The following is a 25,910-nucleotide window of genomic DNA, read 5'->3' as shown; positions in this document are numbered from 1 at the left end:
TTCAAGGTGCTAGAGCACACCACCACAATGACCATATCAGTGCCAACAGTATTAGCAAGAGTTGTAATATCTCTGTTACACAATGATGTCCAATGGGACGTCAGAAAGGTGAATAATAAAAACTCAAAATTAGGCGGAGAAGCCAATGTTACCACCAGTGGTAATTGCAATTCCCTTTGGCGCTATTAGCGCAATTAATACATCCACACTTAAAATGAGGCCCTTTGTCTCACATTATAATTGGAGATTATACTGTTAAGAAGAGTCTCAGTGGCTAATAGTACCTGGCTGGTAATAGTACCTAGTACCAGCGAAAAACATCACCACTTTTGGGTATTTTGTTGCGCTGCCAATTAATTGGGAAGAACTTTGACCAACTCTACAGTTACATTCTAGTCTGAATTTGCAATGGTTCATTGCGTGCACTCACCGCTAACCTGATTGGTTTCGGGGCCTTAACATTTTGGGCTTCTCTTCTAAGCATCACAGAAAAGGATTCTTGCAGGCACAAACATCTAAGCACATAAGTTCATATTTTGCTTTCCCTGATTGACTGATGGCACTTACCATGATTGAGTTTCTTAAAACTTTGGAGAAAGGCTCTCGCAACTCTTATCTGAAAGAGGCTTTCACGAACTGAGGCATTCTTAAGAGGTCTCTTACCGTGTCGAAGTTCCCGGCACAGGGCGACCCGTGTCGACGAGGACACACCAGCAGTATCCCGTGGACTGGTGACACTGGACAGGTTTGTAAAGACCCCCTTGGCCGCATTCTGGGATGACAGTGCCCTCCCTTGGTGGTCCCTTGGCTTCATCCAGGGCTCTTTGCCTTTCCTGCTCACAGGAGTACATTTTCTCTGTAAAAGAAAAGGTGACATAGATGAAAGGAGATCACAGCATTTGTAAAAATGTCTTTCAAGAAGACTTTCCCTTTATTATCTGATTGTGTAGTCCAGACAATAAGGGCCTGATTCCTTAAAATGGTGCAATCTCATTGGAAAATGCTCTGTGAATCAGGCCACAAGACTCACAAGCAATCATAAGTAGATGTTCCCAGGGTCTTTCTGCCTGGGGCAAAGAGAAGGCTCATCTTTCTTGGTTTCTTGTGTAATTGGATTTCGTCTTTTCTTCCGCTAGTTACTTGTTGGGTGAATATCTCTGATATTTAAGGTTGGAACTGTACATTATTTGTAGTCATAAATCAGCTACTGTGGAATTGAAGCATTCTATTTTATGAGATAATTTCCTGGAAACATGTTTCCCCAATGCGTTTCACTATTCCCTTACTTCTTCAGGGCTTTGTGGAGTGCTAACATGTTAAACCAATGGGGCATCCTGGGGCCTAGGGTGATGTGGAGTGGTGCAGCAGGAGAGCAGTGATAATGGGGGATAATCCAGGTATTGATGGAGTTAGAGAGGGTAAGGTGGTGATTAATGTCCCTGTTGCTCTAGGGAAGGGGCGGTTCAGAGGCGGAAGGGTGGGTGATGGAGAAGGCAAGGATGTCATAGAAGGCTTCTGAATCTACAGGAGATTTGTAGAGTGGAGCAACAATGTCTGAGATGTATAAGAAGTACAGGGGCTACTAACAAAAGAGTCTGTTGTTCCTATTAAATTATATAATGCACCATGAGATGAAAGAATGATCTCAATACGCTGTACATTGAACACCCTTGGGGGCTGAAGTCCAGATATGGGAAATTCATCCGCGAGTAATAGAGTGCGTGCGTGCACTTGGCCAGTACATAGATAGGTTAGGGTTGGCAACGTTCCTGCTAGACATCCATGTTGAGCAGGCATGTGGGTGGGTGCAGAGCGGTAGCCCAGAGAGAATAGGAGAGAGACATTATGTGTGCAGCTAGACCGAATACTATCATGAGAAATAACTGCATTATAGTGCCGCAGGTGTTGTGCAACGTATGTGAGGCAGGAGAGACATGGGGCCTCATTATGGGTGACCTGGTCCGGAAATAAAGGTGCCGGTAACAACACTGGCACCTTTATTTCCAGACCGGGTCACTCCGACTCTCCCAGTAGGGGCTCTGAACAACTGGTAGGCCTGACCTGGTGGTAGTTCAGGCCCTTTTCGTCAGGTTTTTCACTGAAGCACTGAATGGTTTGCTGTCTGTTGCCTAACGGGTGTGCCAGTGGCACGGACGCTCGGTTATTGGGTCCACTATACTGAGCCTTAGCAGTAGTGGTGGCAAAGATGGTGATTACTTGTTGAGTACAATTACCTGAGGCATGGAGAGGATTGCCTCTCTGAGGAAAGAGGGAACAAAAGAAGGCTGCCGGCCAAGATCAAAATTACTTGTTGAGCACAATTATGTGAGACTGGAAGAGTATTGCTGGTCTGGAGAAAGAGGATAGGAAAGAAGGCCCAGTACCCTCGTTTGCCCCAAAGAGTACCAACACAATTGAGAATCACTGTTACCGCAAACCTACAATACACATAACTGCCGCTCCGTAGTTCAGTGATCAGACGGATCACCGAACTATGGAGCGACACTCGTCCGCACGCAGATTGGCTAACCAGCCCACCGCCCACAGGAATTGGGAGACCACCACCAGGCTCTACAATCCTACACAGGATCTCCTATAATTGCGCTGCCTTAACAAAGACTACGGTCAAAACGCTTTGGCTTTCCTTTTCACCCGTGCCTAGCATGCTTACTAGGTCGTCTGTTTCATGTATGTTACAACATTAAAACAATTAGTGATGATAACAAGTCACGAGTCTTGCTCCTCTATTACAAAACCCCTCAATTTACTAACTCATGGCTATAACATACGGGTATCTACCAGCCACCCGCGCCATTAACCAACAAAGTTTGTCAAACCATCCAGTAACCCTTTCATTGGGAACTTTGGAGTTTTGGTTCCCCGACAAACCATGTGCCAGGATGCAGGTCACATTACAGCAACCAACTAACCTTACCAGTAAGCGCAGGGGCCCGCCAGCCTATAAAACTCCAACCATCTGAATCTACAATACACATAGTTGAGTCCTATTCTCTTTATGTGCTGTGGAATTCAGTGAATCTAATGACATTGAAGAAGTGCTGGGAGACGCTTACTGCACACTAAGTTACCCCATGCATTTCCACGACGCACTCTCTTACTGTTCACTACTCCCTGCCTAGCACTTGTGAGGTGTCACTGAGCACACACAGGGCCTCATTCCGAGATTGGAGGTAGTCATGGCGCTATTTGCGCCATGACTGCCTCCAATAATGGTACCGCCACCGGTCTCGTTCAATGGGGACTTACTGGTGTAGTCCGACCTTTGCGGGACCGGTAAGTCCCCATTGAAAAAAACATTCCCCATTCCCATTTGAGCCCCCATAGGGCTCAATGGGAATTGGGAAGTAGCTAATAACGGTACCGCAATTTGCGGTACCGTTATTGGCTCTGATTTCCCTTAACGGGTCCTGTCCATAACGCCAGTTCAGACCAGGCATTAAAGAAGGGACCTGCTAAGGGAACTCGTAGTAGAGCGGTAAGGGATTACCGGCACTGGTCTCCTTACCAGTGCCCGGTATCCCTTAACACCCTACTCCTAATGAGGCCCACAGTCTCAAATCATGGGACAGGAACAAGGCCTGACTCCCCTCCATACAACACCTATGTCGGCTAGGCATTTACATGGCTTTGGGCCTCTTTACAAGTGGGGTCCGGACAAAACGCTGGTAATTCCAGCTCTGGCCTTTTTTCCAGACCGGCACACTTCAAGTTTGATGGTGGAGGCCACGGATCTCCGGGCGAAGCTGACCTGCTGGTAGATCTGGCCCCTACCGGCAAAAAAATTCCCGAATCACTGACACTGGTAATGCCGGTGCCGGTGATTCAGGTAATCCCATCCCATGGAGTTTTATGGAGACCCATGGAGTCCTATAAGACTTCTTGGGAATGAGAATTTACCGGCTCTCCACTGCTTGGGATATCTGGCGGCAGGGACGGTAAGTGTACTTTGCTGGTATCCCGCCGGTAGTACCAGCGAGATACGGCAAACTCGTAATGAGGGCCATAGCATCTTCCATGGCTCAGAGCCTTCTCTCCTAAAAAAGCAATTCTGACCTGCATTCTCTGTTCTGCTTCGGCGCTTGCTTAGCAGTGTTGTGGTGTGCGGGCGGCAGGATCCTCATTTATTGGCAGGCTAGGAAATGACCCAATCTTGTCTGTCTCAGCGGTGCCCCGTTCAACTCTAGCTGTTATTTGCATTAGCAGTCAAAAGATGCAGGGCGCACTGTTTTACTGTTGTGCAATGCATTCGGACCTTGTGGGCATTGGGTATTGTCAAAGTCGACGGGCCAACAGGCAACATGTAGCGAAAAGATAGATAAACACTTGTTTGACTCTGTTCGAAGATAACAAGTCGGTAGATTAGGTTTAAATGAGCCCCCGAGGTGGGGTTATGATGTGGCTCAACCTAATTCCCTTTATTTAGACCATGGTCCTCGGGCCTCCCTCTCTCTCCAAAGCAGTCTGCCTGCTTTGTGGGAGAACAGCTTCTTAAGGTCTCTGGGGTTGAAACTGCTTCGTGTTTCTTTCATGGTCATTAGTAGGGTAATGGTGGCTTGCCAGAGTCTTGTGTTATCCAGAAGAAACTTGGTTCTTCTGGAATGGTCACATACCTGGCAGCACCACCCCTGGCTTCTTGGGTGATCAGAATGAGGGCAAGGGAGAGGTCGAGCATCAGATTACTGCACAATGGTAGGACCACAGGGTTGTCAAACATAACTCCGTGCCACTTCCATATTGGTGGGCTGCTGAAAAGGTGGGTCTTCGAGTCTCTATGAGTGTTTCAAGGCCTTTCAGTCATTCCGTTACTCTGACCAGGACCGATGGTCTGAAGACGCCTTCCTGCACCCCTCTGTCCTTTCCCTCATCTCATTTCTCTTCCTCGGCCTCCTCCTCTCTTTCCTGAGTTCCAGCTCTTGTTTCTTCATCACCAACCTGTTCACCACACACCCCTTTTCCTATTCTCCTCCTTCTTGGCTCGTCCCTTTCTTTTGCCTTCAGATCTACTGCTTGATTCCCCTCCTATGTTTTGTCCTCTCACATTTCCTCCTGATCTGTGATCATTTAATTTCCCTCTTCTTCCGCTACCTCTCTATTTCTCTTTTCAGGCTCCTCTGCCCTCTGCTTGCCTGTCATTGTTATATGCCGCTTCCCACCTCCTCCGCTCTCGTCAGTCATTTCTCAAACTCCTCTCCTTCTTATCTTGTTCCCCCCCTCTCGACCTGTGCCCTTTTTTCTCTATCTCACCTCTTCTCTTTAACTCCTGTCTCCCAACTATGTTTCCTCCTCTCTTTCCCTCCCCCACTCTTGACTTTTTCTCTCTCACCTACACTTCTGTTTCTCCCCTTTCAACTCTCTCTCTCTCTCTCTCTCTCTCTCTCTCTCTCTCTCTCTCTCTCCTCTCTCATTCTCTCTCTCTCTCCCTCCATCCCTCCCCTCCACCTCTGCTTTGTTATTTCTCCTGCTTTGGTCCTTGCCGCATCACCAAAGCCTATCCAGAACCTTACTTCCCGATTTCCTGACTCCCACATAACATTGCTCTTGTTGCCCTCCTTCATTCCACTGTAGGAATGGGCCTGGGCTGTACAATGATTTCAATGCATACCGCTGCGAGCGGTGTGCATGCGTCTCTTGTGGTTGCGTGGTTGGGTGCTGACTGTATAGACCGCATGTTTTCAGGTGTGGTCAATTGGCTCGCAGATCGCGATGCAGCCCCCATAGCTTTTGTTACTTTCGCTGAGTGGGCCATCTTGGACACCTTTTGCGAAGTGCCCAAGTACAACTACACAAGACATATGGTGTTTGCCATATGTGGGAGCCCACAGAAAGAAACAAGCAGGCACCTTGACTCCCTGTGCAAGCAGCTTTTGGAAACACTTGTTTTTTTAATGAAATTAGTATTGATATTGGGTGATTCACAGACACCCACAGTGTTGGGTCCCTAGACAGTGTGGGTCTTTCCATAACTCTCACTTTGGTTCCCAAATGGTGTCTTCTTTTCAGGTTTCCAAGGTACTGGAGGGACTCTAGGGTGAGTTAGACAAACTGGTCATGCTGAGTCAGTACATAGCTTCGTATCTGAAAAGCCATCATGATGCTGTGCATCAGGAGGTCAACAATATGAGCGTTTAAAGAAGAAACTCTTAGAACGCATAGGTTACAACAAAGAAACCTACTTCTTGAGATTTAGGACATAATGCCCACAAAGCAATTACACCGGGAGGCACGTTTCACAGATTGGGATAACTCAGGAGAATGGGATATCTCAGGAGAATGGGATAACTCAGGAGAATGGGATATCTCAGGAGAATGGGATAACTCAGGAGAATGGGATATCTCAGGAGAATGGGATATCTCAGAGAATGGGATAACTCAGGAGAATGGGATAACTCGGGAGAATGGGATAACTCAGGAGAATGGGATATCTCAGGAGAATGGGATAACTCGGGAGAATGGGATAACTCAGGAGAATGGGATATCTCAGGAGAATGGGATATCTCAGGAGAATGGGATATCTCAGAGAATGGGATAACTCAGGAGAATGGGATAACTCGGGAGAATGGGATAACTCAGGAGAATGGGATATCTCAGGAGAATGGGATAGCTTGGGAGAATGGGATAACTTGGGAGAATGTGATAACTCGGGAGAATGGGATATCTCAGGAGAATGGGATAACTCGGGAGAATGGGATATCTCAGGAATATGGGATAACTCAGGAGAATGGGATATCTCAGGAGAATGGGATAACTCAGGAGAATGGGATATCTCAGGAGAATGGGATATCTCGGGAGAATGGGATATCTCAGGAGAATGGGATAACTCAGGAGAATGGGATAACTCGGGAGAATGGGATATCTCAGGAGAATGGGATAACTCAGGAGAATGGGATATCTCAGGAGAATGGGATATCTCAGGAGAATGGGATAACTCAGGAGAATGGCATATCTCAGGAGAATGGGATAACTCAGGAGAATGGGATAACTAGGGGGAGAATGGGATAACTCAGGAGAATGGGATAACTAGGGGGAGAATGGGATATCTCAGGAGAATGGGATATCTCAGGAGAATGGGAAACTCAGGAGAATGGGATATCTCAGGAGAATGGGATAACTCAGGAGAATGGGATATCTCAGGAGAATGGGATATCTCAGGAGAATGGGATAACTCAGGAGAATGGCATATCTCAGGAGAATGGGATAACTCAGGAGAATGGGATAACTCGGGAGAATGGGATATCTCAGGAGAATGGGATAACTCGGGAGAATGGGATATCTCAGGAGAATGGGATAACTCAGGAGAATGGGATATCTCAGGAGAATGGGATAACTCAGGAGAATGGGATAACTCGGGAGAATGGGATAACTCAGGAGAATGGGATAACTCGGGAGAATGGGATATCTCAGGAGAATGGGATAACTCAGGAGAATGGGATATCTCAGGAGAATGGGATAACTCGGGAGAATGGGATATCTCAGGAGAATGGGATATCTCAGGAGAATGGGATAACTCAGGAGAATGGGATAACTCGGGAGAATGGGATAACTCGGGAGAATGGGATATCTCGGGAGAATGGGATAACTCGGGAGAATGGGATATCTCAGGAGAATGGGATGACTCAGGAGAATGGGATATCTCAGGAGAATGGGATAACTCAGGAGAATGGGATAACTCGGGAGAATGGGATAACTCAGGAGAATGGGATAACTCGGGAGAATGGGATATCTCAGGAGAATGGGATAACTCAGGAGAATGGGATATCTCAGGAGAATGGGATAACTCAGGAGAATGGGATATCTCAGGAGAATGGAATATCTCAGGAGAATGGGATATATCAGGAGAATAGGATATCTCAGGAGAATGGGATAACTCAGGAGAATGGGATAACTCGGGAGAATGGGATATCTCAGGAGAATGGGATAACTCGGGAGAATGGGATAACTCAGGAGAAGGGGTGGACATTGTAAGTGAGGACAGTTTTTAGATACATCACCGGGTCCTTTCCAGCTCTGGGTTCAGCAGCATCTCCAGCTCTCACTTATAATAGAAGCTGACAAGTTTGCCATGTCCACCACCGAACTAAAGATTAACACATCCTTAAACCCCTAAACCCATCAATCTTTTAACAAGGACAATGCTTTAACGCGACAGTGGGAGGCCCACGCTGGTGTGGGGACCTAAAGGAGAGTCAACCCAATGGAAAGAGATGCTTGAAAGCAAGCCCGCAAAAGAGCTGAACCACGCAGAGCTCCGATACTAAGAGATAACACAAAGCAGCACAGTTCCGACTGAGGGGACCGGAGGCATATTGCTCATCATTGTCCCAAGAAGATGACTGAATCCACGAGGTAGTCTTTGTAAATTCTTTTGTGAAAATCGACAACCTCTAACTAATTTCTCATGTTCAAGAAGTGACTATGAAAGGGAAAAAAGGCCAAGGTTACGGATTATATCCGCTGTGAGCAGAAGAATCTCGTAAACACTCTGGTCAATATGCCAAAATCTGGGTGTGGACAATAGCATTTTCCTCAAGGATCCAGGATCCTGGAAAAATATCCCACTACAAAGGTGCAGATGGAGGTTCAGTGAACAAAGGGCCTTATTACAAGTTTGGCAGTATTCCGGCAGTAAATTTGTTTATGGAATTACTGTATCTGCCACTTTGTCCAGTGTAAGTTGCCATATTTTGGGATCCATAGGACTCCATGGGGATTTTGGCAGAATTACCACCAGCGGTAATTTCACTGATTTAGCTAAATCTTTGGCCACAAGGCGGCAGATTTTTCTGCAGCATTTTGCTGGAAGAAAATCCTCCACTTCATCCGCCCAACCTGTAGTACAGCGGTGCGGGTAAAATGGCAGTATCAGAATTACTATGTTACAGCCGTTTTCTACCACACCAGTGTACTTGTAGTGAGGCCCGAAGACTTCCCGCCGGTGTTATATCTGGAGTGCTCCCAATCCGTTGAATAGATGGAATGCACTCTATTCCCACATCATGTCAGGTGGTGTGCGTGCTGCTGAGGAGTCGTAGCATGCTAATTAAGCCAACTGTGGAGCTCAGCTCCTGCCCAGGACTCAATTCCTAAAACACAAAGACAATTCTTGATTACAGATACGTTCAGTCCAAAACAATCTATCGATTTGGGTCACTTCATCAGGTAGATCTGAAAAACCAGCAAAATGCCAACAATCAATCGATCTTCCTTGGATATTTTCAACACCCAAATGTTTAATCATTTCATCCTGCTTATGCTCTTAGCAACAAATATCTAGAGAACATGTTCACCATTTAAACTACACCTCTCATGAATACAAATAAATAATGAAAAACATCTTCAATCCATGATATGTAAATAATCTCACATTTCACTGGCCTATGTGTTTTGCAATCCAAAGACATATTTGGCATAAAAATGCCTCATTATATCCTTTTGGTTATAGTCTACAGAAAAAGTCCAGAACATTGCTGTTGCCTTAAGTCAGTGTGCATGGTCTGTGTGTCTGTCAAGTACCATTATGTGCTCAAGTATCCTTAATCTTTATTGTGGCACCATGTGGACATACAAAGAATGTTTGTCATTGTTCACCTTGATGTCTGGATTAGGCCAATTGCATATCTGATATGGCCTCCCGTGCCATGAGGCCTGGATTCGCCAGTTTATGCACCCGCCGGACTTGTCTTGCCAACATACACACCTTCCTAACTTGTGTTTGAAACATGCATATCTGGGGCCGCCTCCCGTACCATGAGGCCTGTGCCATCTGAAACTTTGCTCCTCTCCAAAACCATGTGCATGCTGTAACCTGTATGCACTTACTTGAAACGTAAGAATGTACTTATTGTAACTAGCGCCCTGATGCCTGAGGGTTTGGCGCACTGATCTAAATGTATAAATAAATAAATAAATACAAGAGTTTTGGTTTATCACGCTGTCTCGCTGATGTACCATAATCACCGTGGGCAGACAATGACGTATATGTTCTATTGCGTTAAACGTGTTGCAAATTGATAGACACTTTTTGCCAGATTGGGGATGTGCGAAAGAAGCGTCCATTTGAAACGGAAGAACGCAAGCACGGGTGCCTTGCCTTTCTTGGGAGAAGCAAGGTATTGCTGTGGTCGCGTGGGTAAATGATCCGATTTCACAAGAATGTCATCGACACGTGCCTGATGTCTGTATGTGACGTAACAAGGTGCTGCGAGTTGTCGTAAGTTGGTTTCCGCTGTTTGTGTGAACTGGCCGTCATCTGTTGTTATCCTGCAAATCCAGACCAGTTTACTCTAGAGCAAAGAGCGTTTCTTTGGTTCTGTATAGCACAAAGTTCCCACTAGAGAGTTCGTTTTCCAACCAGTGGGTTTGTTGTATGGTTTCAAATTGAGGGCATTCTTGCCCGACATGATTTTCATATCCAAAAAATCATTTGTAACCTGTATATCGGGCTGGTCCCACCGGCAAGGGCAGTCCAACACTGAAATGCCAGGCAAAACTTCAATAAACCAGAGTCCCACCACCAACCCCACACACATGTTCTCACCTGGGCATCATCAGTGAGGTGTGCCCGAGGTGGTGTGTCTCTCTCCAGGCACAGATACAAGGTGTCCATGCCCGCATTACCCTTACTAACTCAGGGCAAACCCCCAAGCATTACACACTTTGCACAGCCTCTCTACTGAGAACGAACACGGCCAATGACCCTGTTCTCTGGGGAGGCACTCAGTTAGGAGAGTTTACAATCACATTGTAGCTCACTGTGCTTTTTACAGAGAAGAGCTGTCCGTTTGCGTATTAGGCAGGTCGCATCCACAAGGGCAGCCCAGCACCAAATGTTTCCCTGGGTTAGTAAGGGTACTCCATACATGGGGCCTCATCACGACCCTGGCGGTACGGTGTGAACGGCGCCGTAAAAGGTGCCGGCGCCGTTCACTCCGTACCGCCGCATTACGAGTTCCCCTCGCGGGACACGGTAAGCACTCCTGGGAAAACCAGGCGCGCTTACCGGGACCCGCGAGGGGAAGAGGGAGCAAACAACGGGCCATCTCGTAATGGCCCATTGTTTGCTCCCTCTCCCATTCCCATTCAGCCCTATGGGGGCTGAAATGGGATTGGGGAAGGACCGTGTCCGTGTCCTTGGAGGGAGGAATTACCGGGCCTTCCGAACTCGGAATGGCCCGCTAAGTCCTCATTCCGAGGACCCGGACCCCGACGCGATTTCGGCGGCAGCCATGCTGCAAATAGCGGCATGGTTACCGCCGAACTCGTAATGAGGGCCATGGAGTCAAGGAAGTTGGTCACAGTCAGATCAGTAGCATCTAGCACCATCAGCCCGTTCACAATAAAGGACATTTTACAATGTCTTTGTACCTTCTTACATCCTCTTGCGGCAACCAGAGGCGTTGCTAGGGAGGCCCGGGGGGCTATAGCTCCGGGTCTTTTGGTTGTAGCCCCGGATAGAAGTTCAGGGTTTACAACCATAATGATAGCTAGCCCCGAGTCCCGCCCGTCCTGACATTAGCTTAGCCAGTTGCACAGACCTTCCGAACTGAGATCACTTTTCCAAGCTGTGGAATGGTTGTGTGGATGTAATACATTTCTGTTGTTAATCTTTCTTGAAACTAAGCTACAAATTAATTAAAATGTTGCACTTGCTTTTTCTGGAGTTCATGTGCTATTAGTTCTTCCACATGCATCTCAGCCTTCATTAGCACCCTGGAAGGGGGTGCTGGCCAATCAGGATGCTTGGAACGTGGGCTTTATTGTATGGTACAAGCCCACGTTCCGAGCAGCCTGGGTGCTGCTGGCCAGGGCCCCTTCCCTTCCCTGCTCCTCATCCCCCCACCCCCACTCTTTGCACCAATGTAGTTTCCAACACGGATGCTAAGAGGGTAATAAAAAAAAAGAAGACACTTAACTCGCTGCACAGGCTGTCGTCGCGCCATGCTTTCCCCAACTCTGTTTCATTGCTGATGACGTCACGGTCATCAACAGTGAAAACGGATTTGCACAAATAATGGTGCATGCCGGGCCTCGCATGAGGTAAGTTTCTTTTTTTTTTAAGTGAAAAATTAAACCATTAGAAACCGCATTGGCAATATGCCCCTCGGCGGCGGGCTGACCCTGTCGGTAACAGCACCGCCGCTCACATTAAAGGGCCCTTTGTTCACTCGGGCCCTTAATTTGGGCGGTGGGCCGTTACCATCAGGGTCGGCCCGCCACCTTGGGTCATTTTGCCCCATTATAACATTGGAATGTTGGCTGTTCCGTTGTCTTCAATGGGGCTTTGGTGGGCCTTAAACACCAATATAAGATCTGCTGCAGCCTCACAGCCAACATTTCTGTGCTTTTCCTGTAACCTTTCTGCACAAGCATCCAAGCCTTTTGTGTCTCCCTCATTCCTCCTCTCCCAGTGTGTTTCTATAGTCTTTCCACTCTCCTCAGGTCTCCCCTGATCTGATTGTTTTTCTGAAGCCACCCCTACCCCACACCCTTTGCCTGATCACTCTCTGCAGTCCCTCCACTCTCCTTTGGCTCTCTCTGGCCACCTAACCCTGCATCGCTCCTCAATACCCAGTTGCCTATGTTATCTGCCTCTGCAGTGCTCAATGCTGCAGTCCTTCCTCACTTTCTATCACTATGTGCTCAACAATGGTGCCTTGCATGAAGGCGAATTATGTTTTTCTTTTTTTAAATACCTTTTACTTTCTTTCTTTTTTGGGTGAATTGATAATGTCGCTTGTTGCGGGTTGAAACGAAATTCTGACACTGCAGGTAAGGGACATTTACTAAGTTCCAGTGACAAGGTATATACATCAGGTAAGTCCAAGGGTAAGTAAGTAGGAAGGTGCAGAGGAGACATCCACCGGCCTCCCCTCTCACAGGCTGCTTCACTCCAACTGACCTTCATGGCGCTTACAGTGGCCCTCACACCACAACATTCCATTGGCAAAACATTCCGTCAGGCATTCACTCAGGCAAGCATTCATACAGGACCAAAGCTGGGAACACAAGACACAACACATCTCCCTCCTCAACGGAAACCAAGATGAAGGTACGGAAAGAAGTGCAAGGGAAAATACACAGGGTAATGTGACCAAAGTATGAACCAAACACTCTGGTCACCTCCCCTCCAAACTCCAAAACTGCAATCCAAGAACCACTCACTCCATTCCGAAGAACAAGGAGACATGCCTCATGCTCCCACTAACATAGTCCCTTCAATAGGCCTCATTACGACCTGTGCGGAATGCGTTAAACGGTGCCGGTAATGGTGCCGGCGCTGTTAAATGCATTCCGCACTATTACGAGTTTGCCTCGCGGGACACGATGTGGACGTCTGGTTTTACGAGACGTCCAGAGCGGGTCCCGCGAGGGGACCAGGGAGCTAACAACGGACCGGTCGTAATCGGCCCGTTGTTAGCTCCCGCACCCATTCCCATTGAGCCCTATGGGGGCTCAAATGGGAATGGGGAAGGTCCTGGCCTGGGTTCCCTGAAGGAGGAATTACTGGGCCCTCCAAACTCGGAATGGCCCGGTAATTGCCCATTCAGGGAACCCGGACCCACTTTTTGAGGCAGCCATGCCCTTAGTAAGGGCATGGCTGCCTCCAAAGTCGTAATGAGTCCCAATGACCTGCAAAGCGTCCAATCCACTATCCATTAAACTAAGAGTTTATAGCAGGCCTACCACAGACACTCAGACCAAGGAACCAACCTTAACTTTCAACATATCAGCACTGCCACACAATCCCAAAACAACACCCTCATTCATCCTGCTGCCAACAACTAAGGTGCACTGAATCACAGCACACCCTTCATCTTCTAGTATACTACGAGAATAATCAAAGCTCAAAATGCGCAGAGCACAGGCCCCCACTCTGTGCACGGCAGGCGGAGAGGACCACCCCTTAAGGTACCAGCGTCCAACTCCCCAAGTCACGGGCTTGAAATCCCCTCAAGTGCGGAGTCCAATATCCCAATGTTTGTGGCATGGGTGGCATAACACCCCTCTAAAATTTGTGCCGGGTTCCAAACCCCAAAATCGGTGGCACGGGCAGCAGAACACCTTATATTAAACTTGTGCCGGGTTCCAAACCCCAACATTTTTAACAGGCAACACTTTCAACATTTCACCGATGCACCCACAACCACACACAGCATGATCATTTGCAATCCTTACTGATTTAACATAATAAAAAGGCCCCTGATCCAGATAATACCGACAGATCTATTACAGAATGATTTGTACATCTGGGCCTCCTTTTTGACAAGAGTCTTCAATGAAATGATCATAGCATTGACTACCCGTTCTCGAGGGTGTTTAACAAGGGCACTTGGCCGTTACCCCCCCCCTCCCGGTATAGCCTGTGGAACTGGTAGTTAACCCTATTAGCACCCCGGGTTACCAAAGTGTTAAGCCAGGATGTTAAAAGAAAAGTATTTTCATTCAAAATGGGACGCGTGCAACATCCCATTCAATGAATGAAGATACGGTTACCAGTCAATTGGTCGAAAACATTTGGTCGACGGGACAACTGGTCGACACCATTTAGTCGAATGCCAAATGGTCGAATTTTTTTTTTTTTACCCCTTTTTTGGTTTTTTTTGGGGGGGTCCTCCCACCCCCTTTTTTTTCTTTTTTTTTTCCCCACACGAAAACCCACAAAACACATATATAAAAAAAAAAAAAACATTCGACCATTTGGCATTCGACCAAATGGTGTCGACCAAATTGCAGTCGACCAGTTTGTTGTCGACCAATTGACCGGACACCTGAAGATACTATTTCAAGATGCCCGCAATTTTTGTAGAAGGCAAGGCTCATACAGAGCACCTCCTCCATTTCCATGGAGGCAGGCAAAGTGAGATGGAGGGAAGCTAAGACAGCAGAGTCGCTGCCACAATCAGGTAAGTGGGCCTGGGGAGAGAGATTGGGATGAGTTAAAAATTGATGGGAAAGGGCAGTTGGAGAAGAAGTCGGGGCAAGGGAAGCAGCCAGTGTGGTTCCATGGAACACAGGCTGAGAACCGGAGTATCAGTCCACGATCCAAGGAACCTGATTGGTTGCTCCCCCACCCCGGGTGATATTACCACATATAACATTCCTAATAGTTGGAGGGGTGCTATAATTATACCGATCTATAAAAAGGCTGACAAAGAGGTCCCAACAAACTATAGACCATTATCGTTAATGCACTGCCTAGCTAAAATATATGCGAATACTATTCTTTTTTGGTTAGAAGAATGGACCACTGAACAAATGTTATAGCCAAAGCCTAGGCTGGGTTTCGAAAAAAAGGCGTTTCAACTACTGACCAGTCCTTTAGATTATATTTAAATTCACAAAAATGCGTGAAGCTAAAAGGTCGATCAATGTGCGTAGCCTTTATCAACCTCCGGACAACATTCAACACGGTCCCATGCTCTCTCCCTTGGCAGACCCTTTTGGATTTCCAGATCCCATGCAATTTACTTTATGCAATCCAATCCTTGTATAGTAACAACTACGTTATGATCCGCTGGGGCACGAATGGAAAAGGTGCGGAACCAATCAATATTAACAAATGCATCCGAAAAGGCTGTTTTCTGGTGCCTCTGTTGTTTCTTCTATATATCAATGACCTAGCTTATGCTTTTAACAGCTTAGAGTCAGATGCTCCTTTACTAGATGGAACAAAATGGTGCCTGTTATTGTTTGCAGACGATGCAGTCCTTATCTCAAAGACACAACTGGACCTGGTGTGCCAATTAACCTGCTTTGCAGACAAATGTAGGGAATAGGGACTAACAACAAACATTTCAAAAGCGAGAGTCATGATATGTCCTGCAAGTCATTTGTACAGTTGGCACCACCATAATTCATTCTAAACAATAGGATAGTAGATATTGTTAACACATTTGACTATCTTGGAGTATGTATAAATAGTCGCCAGAACTGGGTACCACCATTGAAAAGAGTGATTTAATCCTAGCGAAAAGAGGCAGAGCTGATGTACACTTTTCTGCACTCTTGGGGGTAAAACTCTATCACATGCTTTGAAAATTATAAAGCACAAGTGATCCCGGCTGTAACATTTGGAGCAGAAATTTGGGGGCATACTACCTGCACAAAAATACAGGTCAGAGAGAACAAAATCCTCAAGTATCTAATGGGCTTACCACATAGTGCCCCCTCCACAGCCCTGCTTTTAGAATTAATGAATTCAATAATTTCCTATTTTTATGATTGGGTCCTGAAGGAACAGTTGAATTCATGTTGTCCACGGCATCTTTCACTAAAGTATATAATATCAAAACAATTCCTAAAATTCGAAGGTTAGCTTGACTTTCCATGTACCCAGAACCGTAAAACTCTTTTAGTAAAATTGCATCTGGGCATTCTGCCTGTTGCCAAATTCATGAGACCCTGGGGCACGGGCTTTATATCAAAATGTCCTTATTGTAAGATTTATGATGAGGATTAATGCCACTTTTTGATATCATGTCCGTTATAAGATAGTTTTGAAGGCAGTTGGCTTAAACCTGCATTGAATCTATAAGGAATTAGAACTAGGAGAGAAGTTATTGGGTTATTTAAGACCAATGGCACCTTTTGTGTGTGAAATGCTCTTACAACTTTCCCTGTGAAATCGTTTGCCTGCAGAACGGAATTAACAAAATAATTAATACGTATTCCACCTATCGTAGAACCTCTGTGAAAATTAATAATGAAATGAGTTGCAAGTTATTCTAAATTAAATAATATTTTGGCATTTTATATTTTGGTTTTATACTAAGCACTGTATGTATTTTTATATGTGTATATATTTCTTGTATAAGTAATAAGTAAACTTCACTGAAATATTTTACTCTATGAAAATGTTTGGTATTGTTTTTATTGCCAAAGCTGTAATAAAGCTACAATTGATTGATTGATAAAAATAAAGGAATTTAGGAATCATCTGTGAACTTTTAAGCATCCGAAGTTTGAAAAGTGACTGCAATAATACTTGTTGATTTCGTTGTTTAATTGTATTTGATATATTATGTGTGCTCATATTGCGACTTGTACGGGTGTGTTTAATATGCTCTTTTTGAAGTGGGCTTTTCACCAAATTGCATGACTTTTCAAGAATCAGATGCTGTATAAGTATGTCATGGAAATGAGAAATAGTTAATAACATGACATGGTTGTTAATTGTTTAAGAATGGTTTGATGAATAATCAGTATTTGACACGTCAGAGAAAAACATTGACACAGTAGTGATACAGTCCTTATGTGTGTGCGCATTGTGACCGTGTTTTGTCATGTCTGGAGTGTCAGAACTGTGTACAGGTATCACATATTTTGGTTGACGACAAAGAAAGGAACAACACGTCAACAAATTAGGTAAATTATGTTAGAGGAAGAGTAGGACTGGGGAAGGGGTGGTAAAGGGTGAGGACCACGATCGGATCCAGGAGCATACGGATGGAGGGAGTCGCAAAAGGGAAGTGTTGGGATGCGAGTCTTTGACAGAATGACATCTGATGAGGGTGGGATAGCCTAAGCTTTTTACATTTTTAATAATGACATGATACAAGTAATGGTCTCTGAAAGCGAGAGCTACTAATCAGGTGCCGCGTTCATAGTGTCCGATGCCAAAAAGCATAATTGCATTTATCTAACTTGCTGTGACATCATCAGCAGCTGCCCTTCAGAGGAAGCAGGGCAAGTTCAAAGGTGGCATGTACATTCCTGAACACAGCTGCTGGAATAGCAAGTTCCAAAAGACAAATGGGGCTTTTTAACAGTATGCACCTCTGGTTGAAAATGTCATAATTGTGTACCCCAAAAGGATGTTGGAAGATTCATATCTAAATATAAGGGGTGTCTGGTTTTGGCATGATAGCTGGTGCACGTATGCAGCCACAACCATTTGATGCCCTTCTATTGTCAGCTTGGTGGACAGTGACTCATTCATGACAGGGCTGGGTGTGTATTAAGCCATCTAGGCCTGGTGCACCCACAACAACCTTGGTGGGTCCAGCCCAGAAATCCCTCTCCTGGATCCCCCTGAGAATGATTGCAACCTTCTTCCAGGGAACAGGAACACTCCACTGTGTGGTGCCTTGGGACAAGTTGCTTCAAAAACAGTCCTTTCATCACAATGGCCACCTCACAGCAGGGTGCTGGTTACTGAGGTCTTTTTGGTGTTGGCAGATGGAGAAAGAGTCAGGGTTAGGGTAGCACAGAGGTGAGCCTCAGTTCACAGAGGGATCACACCATCTTGAATTTTGCCAGGCCTCTCAAACTTCCTGTCCCCCATTATTTAATGTATTTATATACAGGGAAGAATAATGTCCTTTTGATCACAAAGAAATACATAATTGATAAGATATCAGATTTGACTGGAACCAGTGAGCTTCTTACAATGGGATGAGTTTGAGTGACATTCTGACCAGGTTGTGGAAGGGATTACATGGAACAGTCACAAGGGCCAATACATGGGGGGACATTTCTAGATGAAGAACAATCAACATTAGACATTTTAAAGTGCAGGAAGAGGGTTCGGCCAGCTGTGTTCGGGATGTGACCATGATGGATGAAGTGCTAGAGTGGAGGCAGAGGAAGTGAGGCACAGAGGCAGGTTAGTGGAGAGGGAAACATGTTAGCTTGAAGGCAGGTGAGAGGTAGGTTAATAGGGCAACTCATCCCCACTTCCTGCAGGCAAGGCACTCTGGGTATAAAATCAGAAGGCAATTGACAATTGTTACAGCAACCTGGATTGGACCCTGAACAACAGGTTTGTCTCGGAGAAATCCAGGGTCGAATGTTGACTATTTAAGGAGGGGTGACCCTTAGTTGATTCATCTTTGAACCATTCTTGAAGAAGGATTCCACTGGAATTCTGTTGGGGGTACAGTCTGCTCTAAAGTCCTCTAATAAAGTGGTGGAGACAGAGATGTCCAAGGAAGAGGAAAGCTAGTCTCCCTAAGCAACCCACAGGCTTATGTGGGATGATCAGCTGGCTGGACAAGGGCTAATGCAACTAAGAAACTGTTACACAGGACCTGCTTCTCAGAGGTGATGACCCATGCAAGTATTCCCTATAAGCCTTCCGGTTGGAAATGACAGAAAAAAGGATTCACCTTGCCCCTTAAGTCTTGGACTTGGTCGCCAAGTGACTGCAAAGGCCATAAAGCAACCCAAACCGTGTTTACCACCTCAAGGTACTTTTTGAGCTGGCTCGATTACGCTCGACTCACTTTGGGTTTCGGCAGGACGTGCAGTGCTACCTTTGGCACTCCAATTACTATGACCCTCATACCTAGTTTTTGAGCTGTTCAAACGGTGATGCAACCCACTGAAGCAGATTGCCTAGACTCAAAAGGATGACTGGCTTGACTATGTGGAAACCAGTGACTTTCTGTGTCTCGACTGCCAACTTGATCCAATGGCAAAATCCTCTCGACCGACAAATCAACCTGCTGGAAGTCAATCGACTCGCCCATTTCAAACACCAACTTGACCCTGCAGAAGCATTGCCTCGATATCGACTCAACCAGCTGTAAGATATCAAATCCAACTGTCTCGAAAGCCAACTCGATCCCCCAGGAGCCTTCACCTTGAAAAGTCTCAATACTAAGTCTCCAATATGAAAGCACGACTCGATTGTCTGAACACTGCTTGACTGCATTGAAGCACCCAAAAGCCTGACTCAATGCTGTTCAGTCCCAAAGACGAGAAACTAAAGGTATTTGAAGAGGTCCTGCCCCGTTGTCCATCCTAAGGGATCTTTAGTGACGACTAAGCAGCCTTCTCTACCTTTTGGAAGATGTATCTGTTAACTTTGACATTTTGTTGCTGAAATCTTTGGATGAGCATGCCTGTGTACAAACCAAGAGTGACCCTTTATTTTAAAGTCTGCTTTCTCTGTGTTTTCCCTTACAGGAGTGAGCCGTAAGTGTTGTATTAGTTGTGTGCATTTTTGTTAGTTTAATAAAGATCCTATTCTTATAGAATCTTTCGTGGACATTCTTTTACTTTGGTACCCCCAGTACTATTGTTAGCGTTGATTCTGCCCTGGCTCACATCCCTCCTGAAGAGAGCAGCCTACCCTCCGGTCACATTGCATAGACGGGTAAAGGAGATCTACCTGTCGGGCTGTGCCTGTTTCCCATGTATGCTTGGGATCACTGCTGGTTTAGTAGTAGTTTATGTAGGTACTTTAGCAACCACTCATCCTCGTACCCATACAGTGCAGTAGTCATGTTGTCACAACGCCATCGAGAGGAAGAGGAGGCAGTTGATAACCATGAAAAGGAATCAGCAAGGAGTTCAGAGCTATTCAGTAACGCGGCACTGGAAAAGGGTATCATCTGGCAGGGAACCCTTCACCATCTCGAAAAAAAGGGCATCAGCCCCATAGAGTCCAATTGCCTATTGGTTATGTGGTTAGAAAAGTTGCTTTTAAGTGGGACGTAGAAGAGAAGCATTCTTCAGTCGCCAAAAGTTGGAGAATATGTAATAGTGAGGTGATTGTAACGGAACAGTCACCACAAAAGGGGTTGTGACCTCAGTGATTACCATTCCTTTTGCATAAACGCATTCCTCCATGTGGGACATTAGTGCAAGCATACAGCAAAACATATCTGCCTGAGCACAAACAAATGATTTGCATTAACATACTTTGGAGGAACACTACATGATATGGCCAAACAGTATAGTTAATTTCACATCCTTACTGTTCATGGCCTGTAAGAATGTCATTGTATTTCCCTTGTTCCCTCCCTTGCCTTGAAGCGCTTTGAAACACATTGTGTATAGGCGTTATATAAATAAACTATCATATCATATTGTGCCCAAACATTTTGGACCCCTCCTCCCTCTCTGCCCCTAAATCGGCATTAGATTAACAAGGATGCTTTTATGAAATACTGGGGACACATACGTTGAAAGGTTAGGGGTTTGGTACAAGCAAAGGCCCTTATTTACGGTAAAAACATAGTCAGTCTGCATCAACATGCACATTCATTACAACTTAAATCCTCAAATGAGAAACAATGCAAAGAATGCATGTGTAATGCACATTGGCATATACCCCTGCCAGCTACATCACAGTACCCTAGGCCAGGTGTCTTTATCCTGGGGCTCTCCAGGGGGTATGACTCCCATGACCTCTCACCATTGGCTATGGTGAGGGCTGATGGGAGCTGTAGTTAAACCAATCTGGAATGCCAAAGACTGCCCAGCAGGGCCCCTCTCCTATGGGGGTAGGCTTTAAGAATGATCAGTGCCTCCCCGCCACAGATGGGTGCTCCCAGACCAAAGACAGAATCGCGGTGTGCTCGATGCGCCAAAGATCATGCAGGCACAGCTGCACACCACTGACAGCATAAGCACAGGTGGCTGTCTTTCTCCTCTAGGTGTGCAGCAGGTAACAGTCAGTTCATCTTCATTACAAACCCAGAAAACAACTCAACAGAGTATTCCAGGTTGGAATAGTGCGCCTCTGGGCCTAACTCCCAGGCAGACTAACGTACAAAGCGCAGTTCATCACATTAGCACAACTGCAGTTTGCACACTCAAGCCTCAAGTCGAGGGTACACGCGGGTGGATGGAGGCCCCCACTTTTTTTAAGAAGTCTCCCCACTTTTATCATAGGGCACCTTGATATGCTAATTTCTGGTGACGCCACATTCAATTGTTAGGTTAATAACCCCCCCCACACACACTTTTTTTAAGGACTTGGACCACCGCTCACTTTCTTGTAAATCTTTTTCATCAGAGGAGAGAACCATCTCCCGCGTACACATCCTTCATCCATGTAGCCATGTGCTATTGACCCCGCTCTACCCGCAGTGTCTTATTGTGCCCTGCTGTTTTCTAATCACAATGTCTTGTGGGCCTTACCACATTCCGGTTCACCCTCATAACGCCTTGGGAACGGCCATTCACGTGACATTCTGCTTCAAGAGTACTGTATTGGCCATCGTATATCTAGCTCCTCGCACTATTCGCTACCTGTGACACGCGCGTGCTCAGTTACTGCCATCATTTACCGTGTATTAATATCATATGCCCTGGTACTTAAATCATATGGTAAATATCTTGGTTACATACCTAAATTCACCATCAGATTTCCAATTACTAACACCAGCTCCAGGTATTATCATTAAAACTGCAGGTACTCACTTATGCACTGCACTGCACTAGTGTCTGCTCCCCACATTCTCCTCCTGTGCAGTGGATGCCCTAAGATCAACCATATCTTCCTCACACATCTAACCAACCTTCTCCCAATGGCACGCATGCACCTTGGCGAGTGGGCCGGCCACTTGTTACAGGTCCATGTCTGTTATCACCGGAGACATGATCCAGCACGTCTTGTTTCCCGGTATGTGGCGCATGCAGAGAGTGCGCGCAGGTCCAAGTATGACAGCATAACTGACACCGCTCCATTTTGCACATGCAACTGATGTGAGAGTTGTGGGTTGGCTGCCAGTTCCTGTCTGAAAGGTGAAACTTGTGGTAGGAAATTATGTGGCAGAACAATTCATGAAAGTTAATTTGAGTGCCATCAGCACCATTGGGGCACTTGATACATTAAGAGGGATTATGGCCCAACCTGGGCAAATGTGTCTCTGGGTACATCTATTGTCCCCATCATGAATGCTGCTAAACATTCGGCTTCTGCAGAACCTTCCCACTAGTTGCCTTGCATAGGAGTGATGCCCAGAAGCTCTCATGTGGGCAGAAGATTGAATGGCATCCAAAATATCCTGAGTATCCCTACTGTGGCATCCACAGTGGCATGACCAAATATGCTGTTTGCATGCAAGGTTCACTTAGCAACCCCATTCCATTCTGCATCTACATGACGTGCCATTGCTGTATATGTTGTGGATTTTGGTTGTTATCGATTCAGAAAAAGGGAAGACGGAGCGGGTAAATGCTTACATGGGACCACACGTGTTGGGTGTAGGCATTGCACACACACTTTCAGGTACTTAGCTCTCATTGGGAATTTTATCCATACATACATGGGTCAATAGTAAGTGCATAACTGTGGGTGTCATGTGATTGCAGATATATGTACAGCCATGATGCCTTCCGTGGTTGCCGTGCCAGATGCATGGCTGCGTGCACGGTTGGCGATGCTCCCGTCGCCATTACACCATGCCATATAAATTGAAGTTTGAATTGTGAGCATGCCCCACTTGCACCCTTCCTCACACTCGTCTTGCCCCACTCCACTGTGAGCAGCGATTGTGCCCATGACATGCACTTTACACTAAGACTATAGGTGGCACTTGTTTAGCTAGGGTAAGCCACACAGTTAGCCTCACATGCAAACATCAGGATCCAACCTTGCTCATCTATGCCAGCTGCAAGCCTATTGTCTGTGTATGCCAGGTAGGTATCGACTGGTATTGCTAATCTGTCCTGTACCTTACCATTAGTTCTTCAGTGGCCCTCCAGTGCACAGGTCACCATTTTACTGGTAGACCCATATATCCACATATTATCGTCACCTGTGCCATGGTAGTGCTGTGTTGTGACTGTCTACACAGATAACAGGATATTATTTGTATTAAATGTTTGTGTTCCTTTACTACATTGCATTGAGGTTCGAGCAAAGGATGCACTTAGTTTCCAAGGATAACCATATTTTGTAATCTGGTGCAAGCGGCTTCGCTCCCTTGTACCTACCTCTTGCCCTGTTCCTTGGGAATCACTGAAGGGCCATCAGAGAGTTGTGGAGCTGGCAACACAGCTGTTGTCCTCTGATCTCTGCACCTGTTGTCACATGATGTTCCTGAAGGACGGGTGGCGGCGGTCATTGCTCCACGCTTCTGGATCTGCCTGGTGTGTTCCTGGCATCTCATGTACCAGCAGATCTGCCGCGTGGGGCTTCCAGGTGCTCAAGCTCATACCAGTCCTTGGCTTTCTCGTCTACTGTTGGTATCGATACTGTGTAGCACTCTCCTTCACCTGTGGTGTAAGCTCGCCTCACGGGTCACGGGGCACTTGCCATCTGTAAGGTGCCAGTTGATTTCACGCTGATCTAGCTTTGGGCAAACCATGCGGCAGCTGTGCTTTTTTCACTCTGGCTAAGTGGCCTGTGTATTTGCCTCACCATGCAGGCGTTTCTATTGGTAATGATGATGTCAGATGCCTTTTTCATTGACTATAGCGTGGGTCAATGTAATGCCTTTGGGCTGAACCTTCATCTTGTCATCTTCACTCAGTTAGATAGAACGTGGGACCGCTGGAGTGTCCCATTGACAAATGATGGGTGCTCATGTGGATGCTGATATTGGTAGTGGCAATGGGGTATGACTGTGCAATTGCATGATATGATGGTATGCCACAGGACAGTAGTAGCCAACAGCGCAGTGCTATCAAGGCAGGGTATGCACTGACTAGCTAAATAACCAGGCTCTTACTATACAGGTGCCTCCATAAATAATTCATAATTATCAATATGTTGCACAATTGATATCTGTCTATGTGATGTGAAACATCTTGAAGTAGATAAGTGTCATAATCAGGAATTGAAAGATAAAGAAGTAGCTGACACGTGTTTCGACTGTAAGTATGCACTTCTTCAGGACTTCTCCAATGAAAATAAAACATTTTTAAAAAAACACGGTAGGGTAACTGTACAGCATACAAAAGGAGTCAAATCTTGGTGTTTCATTCACTCACTACAAAGACCAAAAGGGTAAACACCACAGGGATGCATATGAAAGACCCACATGGAAAGGAACAGTGACTCTCCCACTCTCACACCGCAGGCTCACCTAGCAAAGCCATTATAAAACTGTATCAGCCCTTCCTTGTGCCAAAAAAGCAATAATGCTCCTTGCCAGGCACAAACTTCCTGCCTCGCTCCAAAAAGCATTGAAAAAAGGGGAGCCAACATCTGAGGGACGAGGCATAAGGAATACAAGATGAACTGCAATAAGGCGATTTTCATTTGAAAAACCCACCTCTGCCCACCTCAGCGAGTGATGCGCCATGATACAGGTTATTTATTTATTTATTGGGAATTTATAATGCGCCTGTACAGCAATGGTGTTTCAAGATTACAATGCCAAGTTTATAAAATCTAAGCCCGATGGGATTCCCACACCCATTGCCTATGTGCCAAATGCATTCAAAGACACCCTGGCCGCCCGCCCCTGCGTTAACAGGAAAGATTTATCACAGGTGTTTTTTGTTTTGTTTGAATGGAAACACAACAGATGACTGTTTCTTTCAACATCTTTCTTGTATCGCCATCATTTCTCTCTGCCAGGCCATAGATCTGGGGGCTGTGCTGCGGAACATGGCTATGCGATGCCCTTCTCTATCAACTGCTATTCTAGATGATTCTGCCCAGTCCATACATCTTCCTATGCAGATCTGGGAAGTTAGGTTAGGGGAGAGCTCCCAAAGCAACACCCACTAAATCTTCTACCTCAAGTCCCGCCACTTCACCTGCCTGAATTAGGTACCACTGGTGTTAAAGTAAACAGATAGGTTTTTAGACCTCGCATGAAGGAGGCCAAAATAGGAATACTCCTCAGGTCTAGTGCCAAGGAGTTCCAGGGCCTTGGTGCGGCAATGTCCCTGCATTGTGTGTAACTGTCTAAAGTCCATCCTCTTTGTAGTTAAGCCCTTCCACTGATGTCACGGTCCTCCCAAGGTCCTTCCTTGCTTTTTGCACTATCACATCCAGCCTGAAAACTCTTTCATTTCTCTGCCTATAAATGACCATCGCCACTTCTTGTAATCTTACGCTGCTTCTCTACAGAGTACAAGAGGCGTTGCTCGCCACTGGAAAGGCCAACCTCCTCCGCCCTTCGCCATGACTGTTTTCATCGTTCCAGCTACACAACATCGATGCGCCCTTGCTTGGCCTTTTTTGGGGACATTACCAACTCTTC

At 46.0% G+C, this 25,910-nt stretch overlaps 1 protein-coding gene across 4 annotated transcripts in view; it reads right to left on the bottom strand.

Annotated features, from left to right (window-relative positions):
• Positions 1-25,910, bottom strand: part of SMOC1 (SPARC related modular calcium binding 1) — a 445,428-nt gene that overhangs the window by 65,301 nt on the left and 354,217 nt on the right. For all 4 annotated transcript variants that reach the window (XM_069638879.1, XM_069638877.1, XM_069638878.1 and 1 more), the window contains one exon: positions 664-856. In XM_069638879.1, the coding sequence (XP_069494980.1) occupies positions 664-856 (193 nt within the window). The remainder of the gene's footprint in view (positions 1-663; positions 857-25,910) is intronic.

The sequence above is a fragment of the Ambystoma mexicanum genome, chromosome 14 (assembly GCF_040938575.1).
Source record: "Ambystoma mexicanum isolate Mex_15411 chromosome 14, UKY_AmexF1_1, whole genome shotgun sequence".
In the NCBI taxonomy this organism is placed as follows: domain Eukaryota; kingdom Metazoa; phylum Chordata; class Amphibia; order Caudata; family Ambystomatidae; genus Ambystoma; species Ambystoma mexicanum.
Note: the sequence above shows the minus strand (reverse complement) of the source record. Positions and strands in the feature narration are given on the sequence as shown.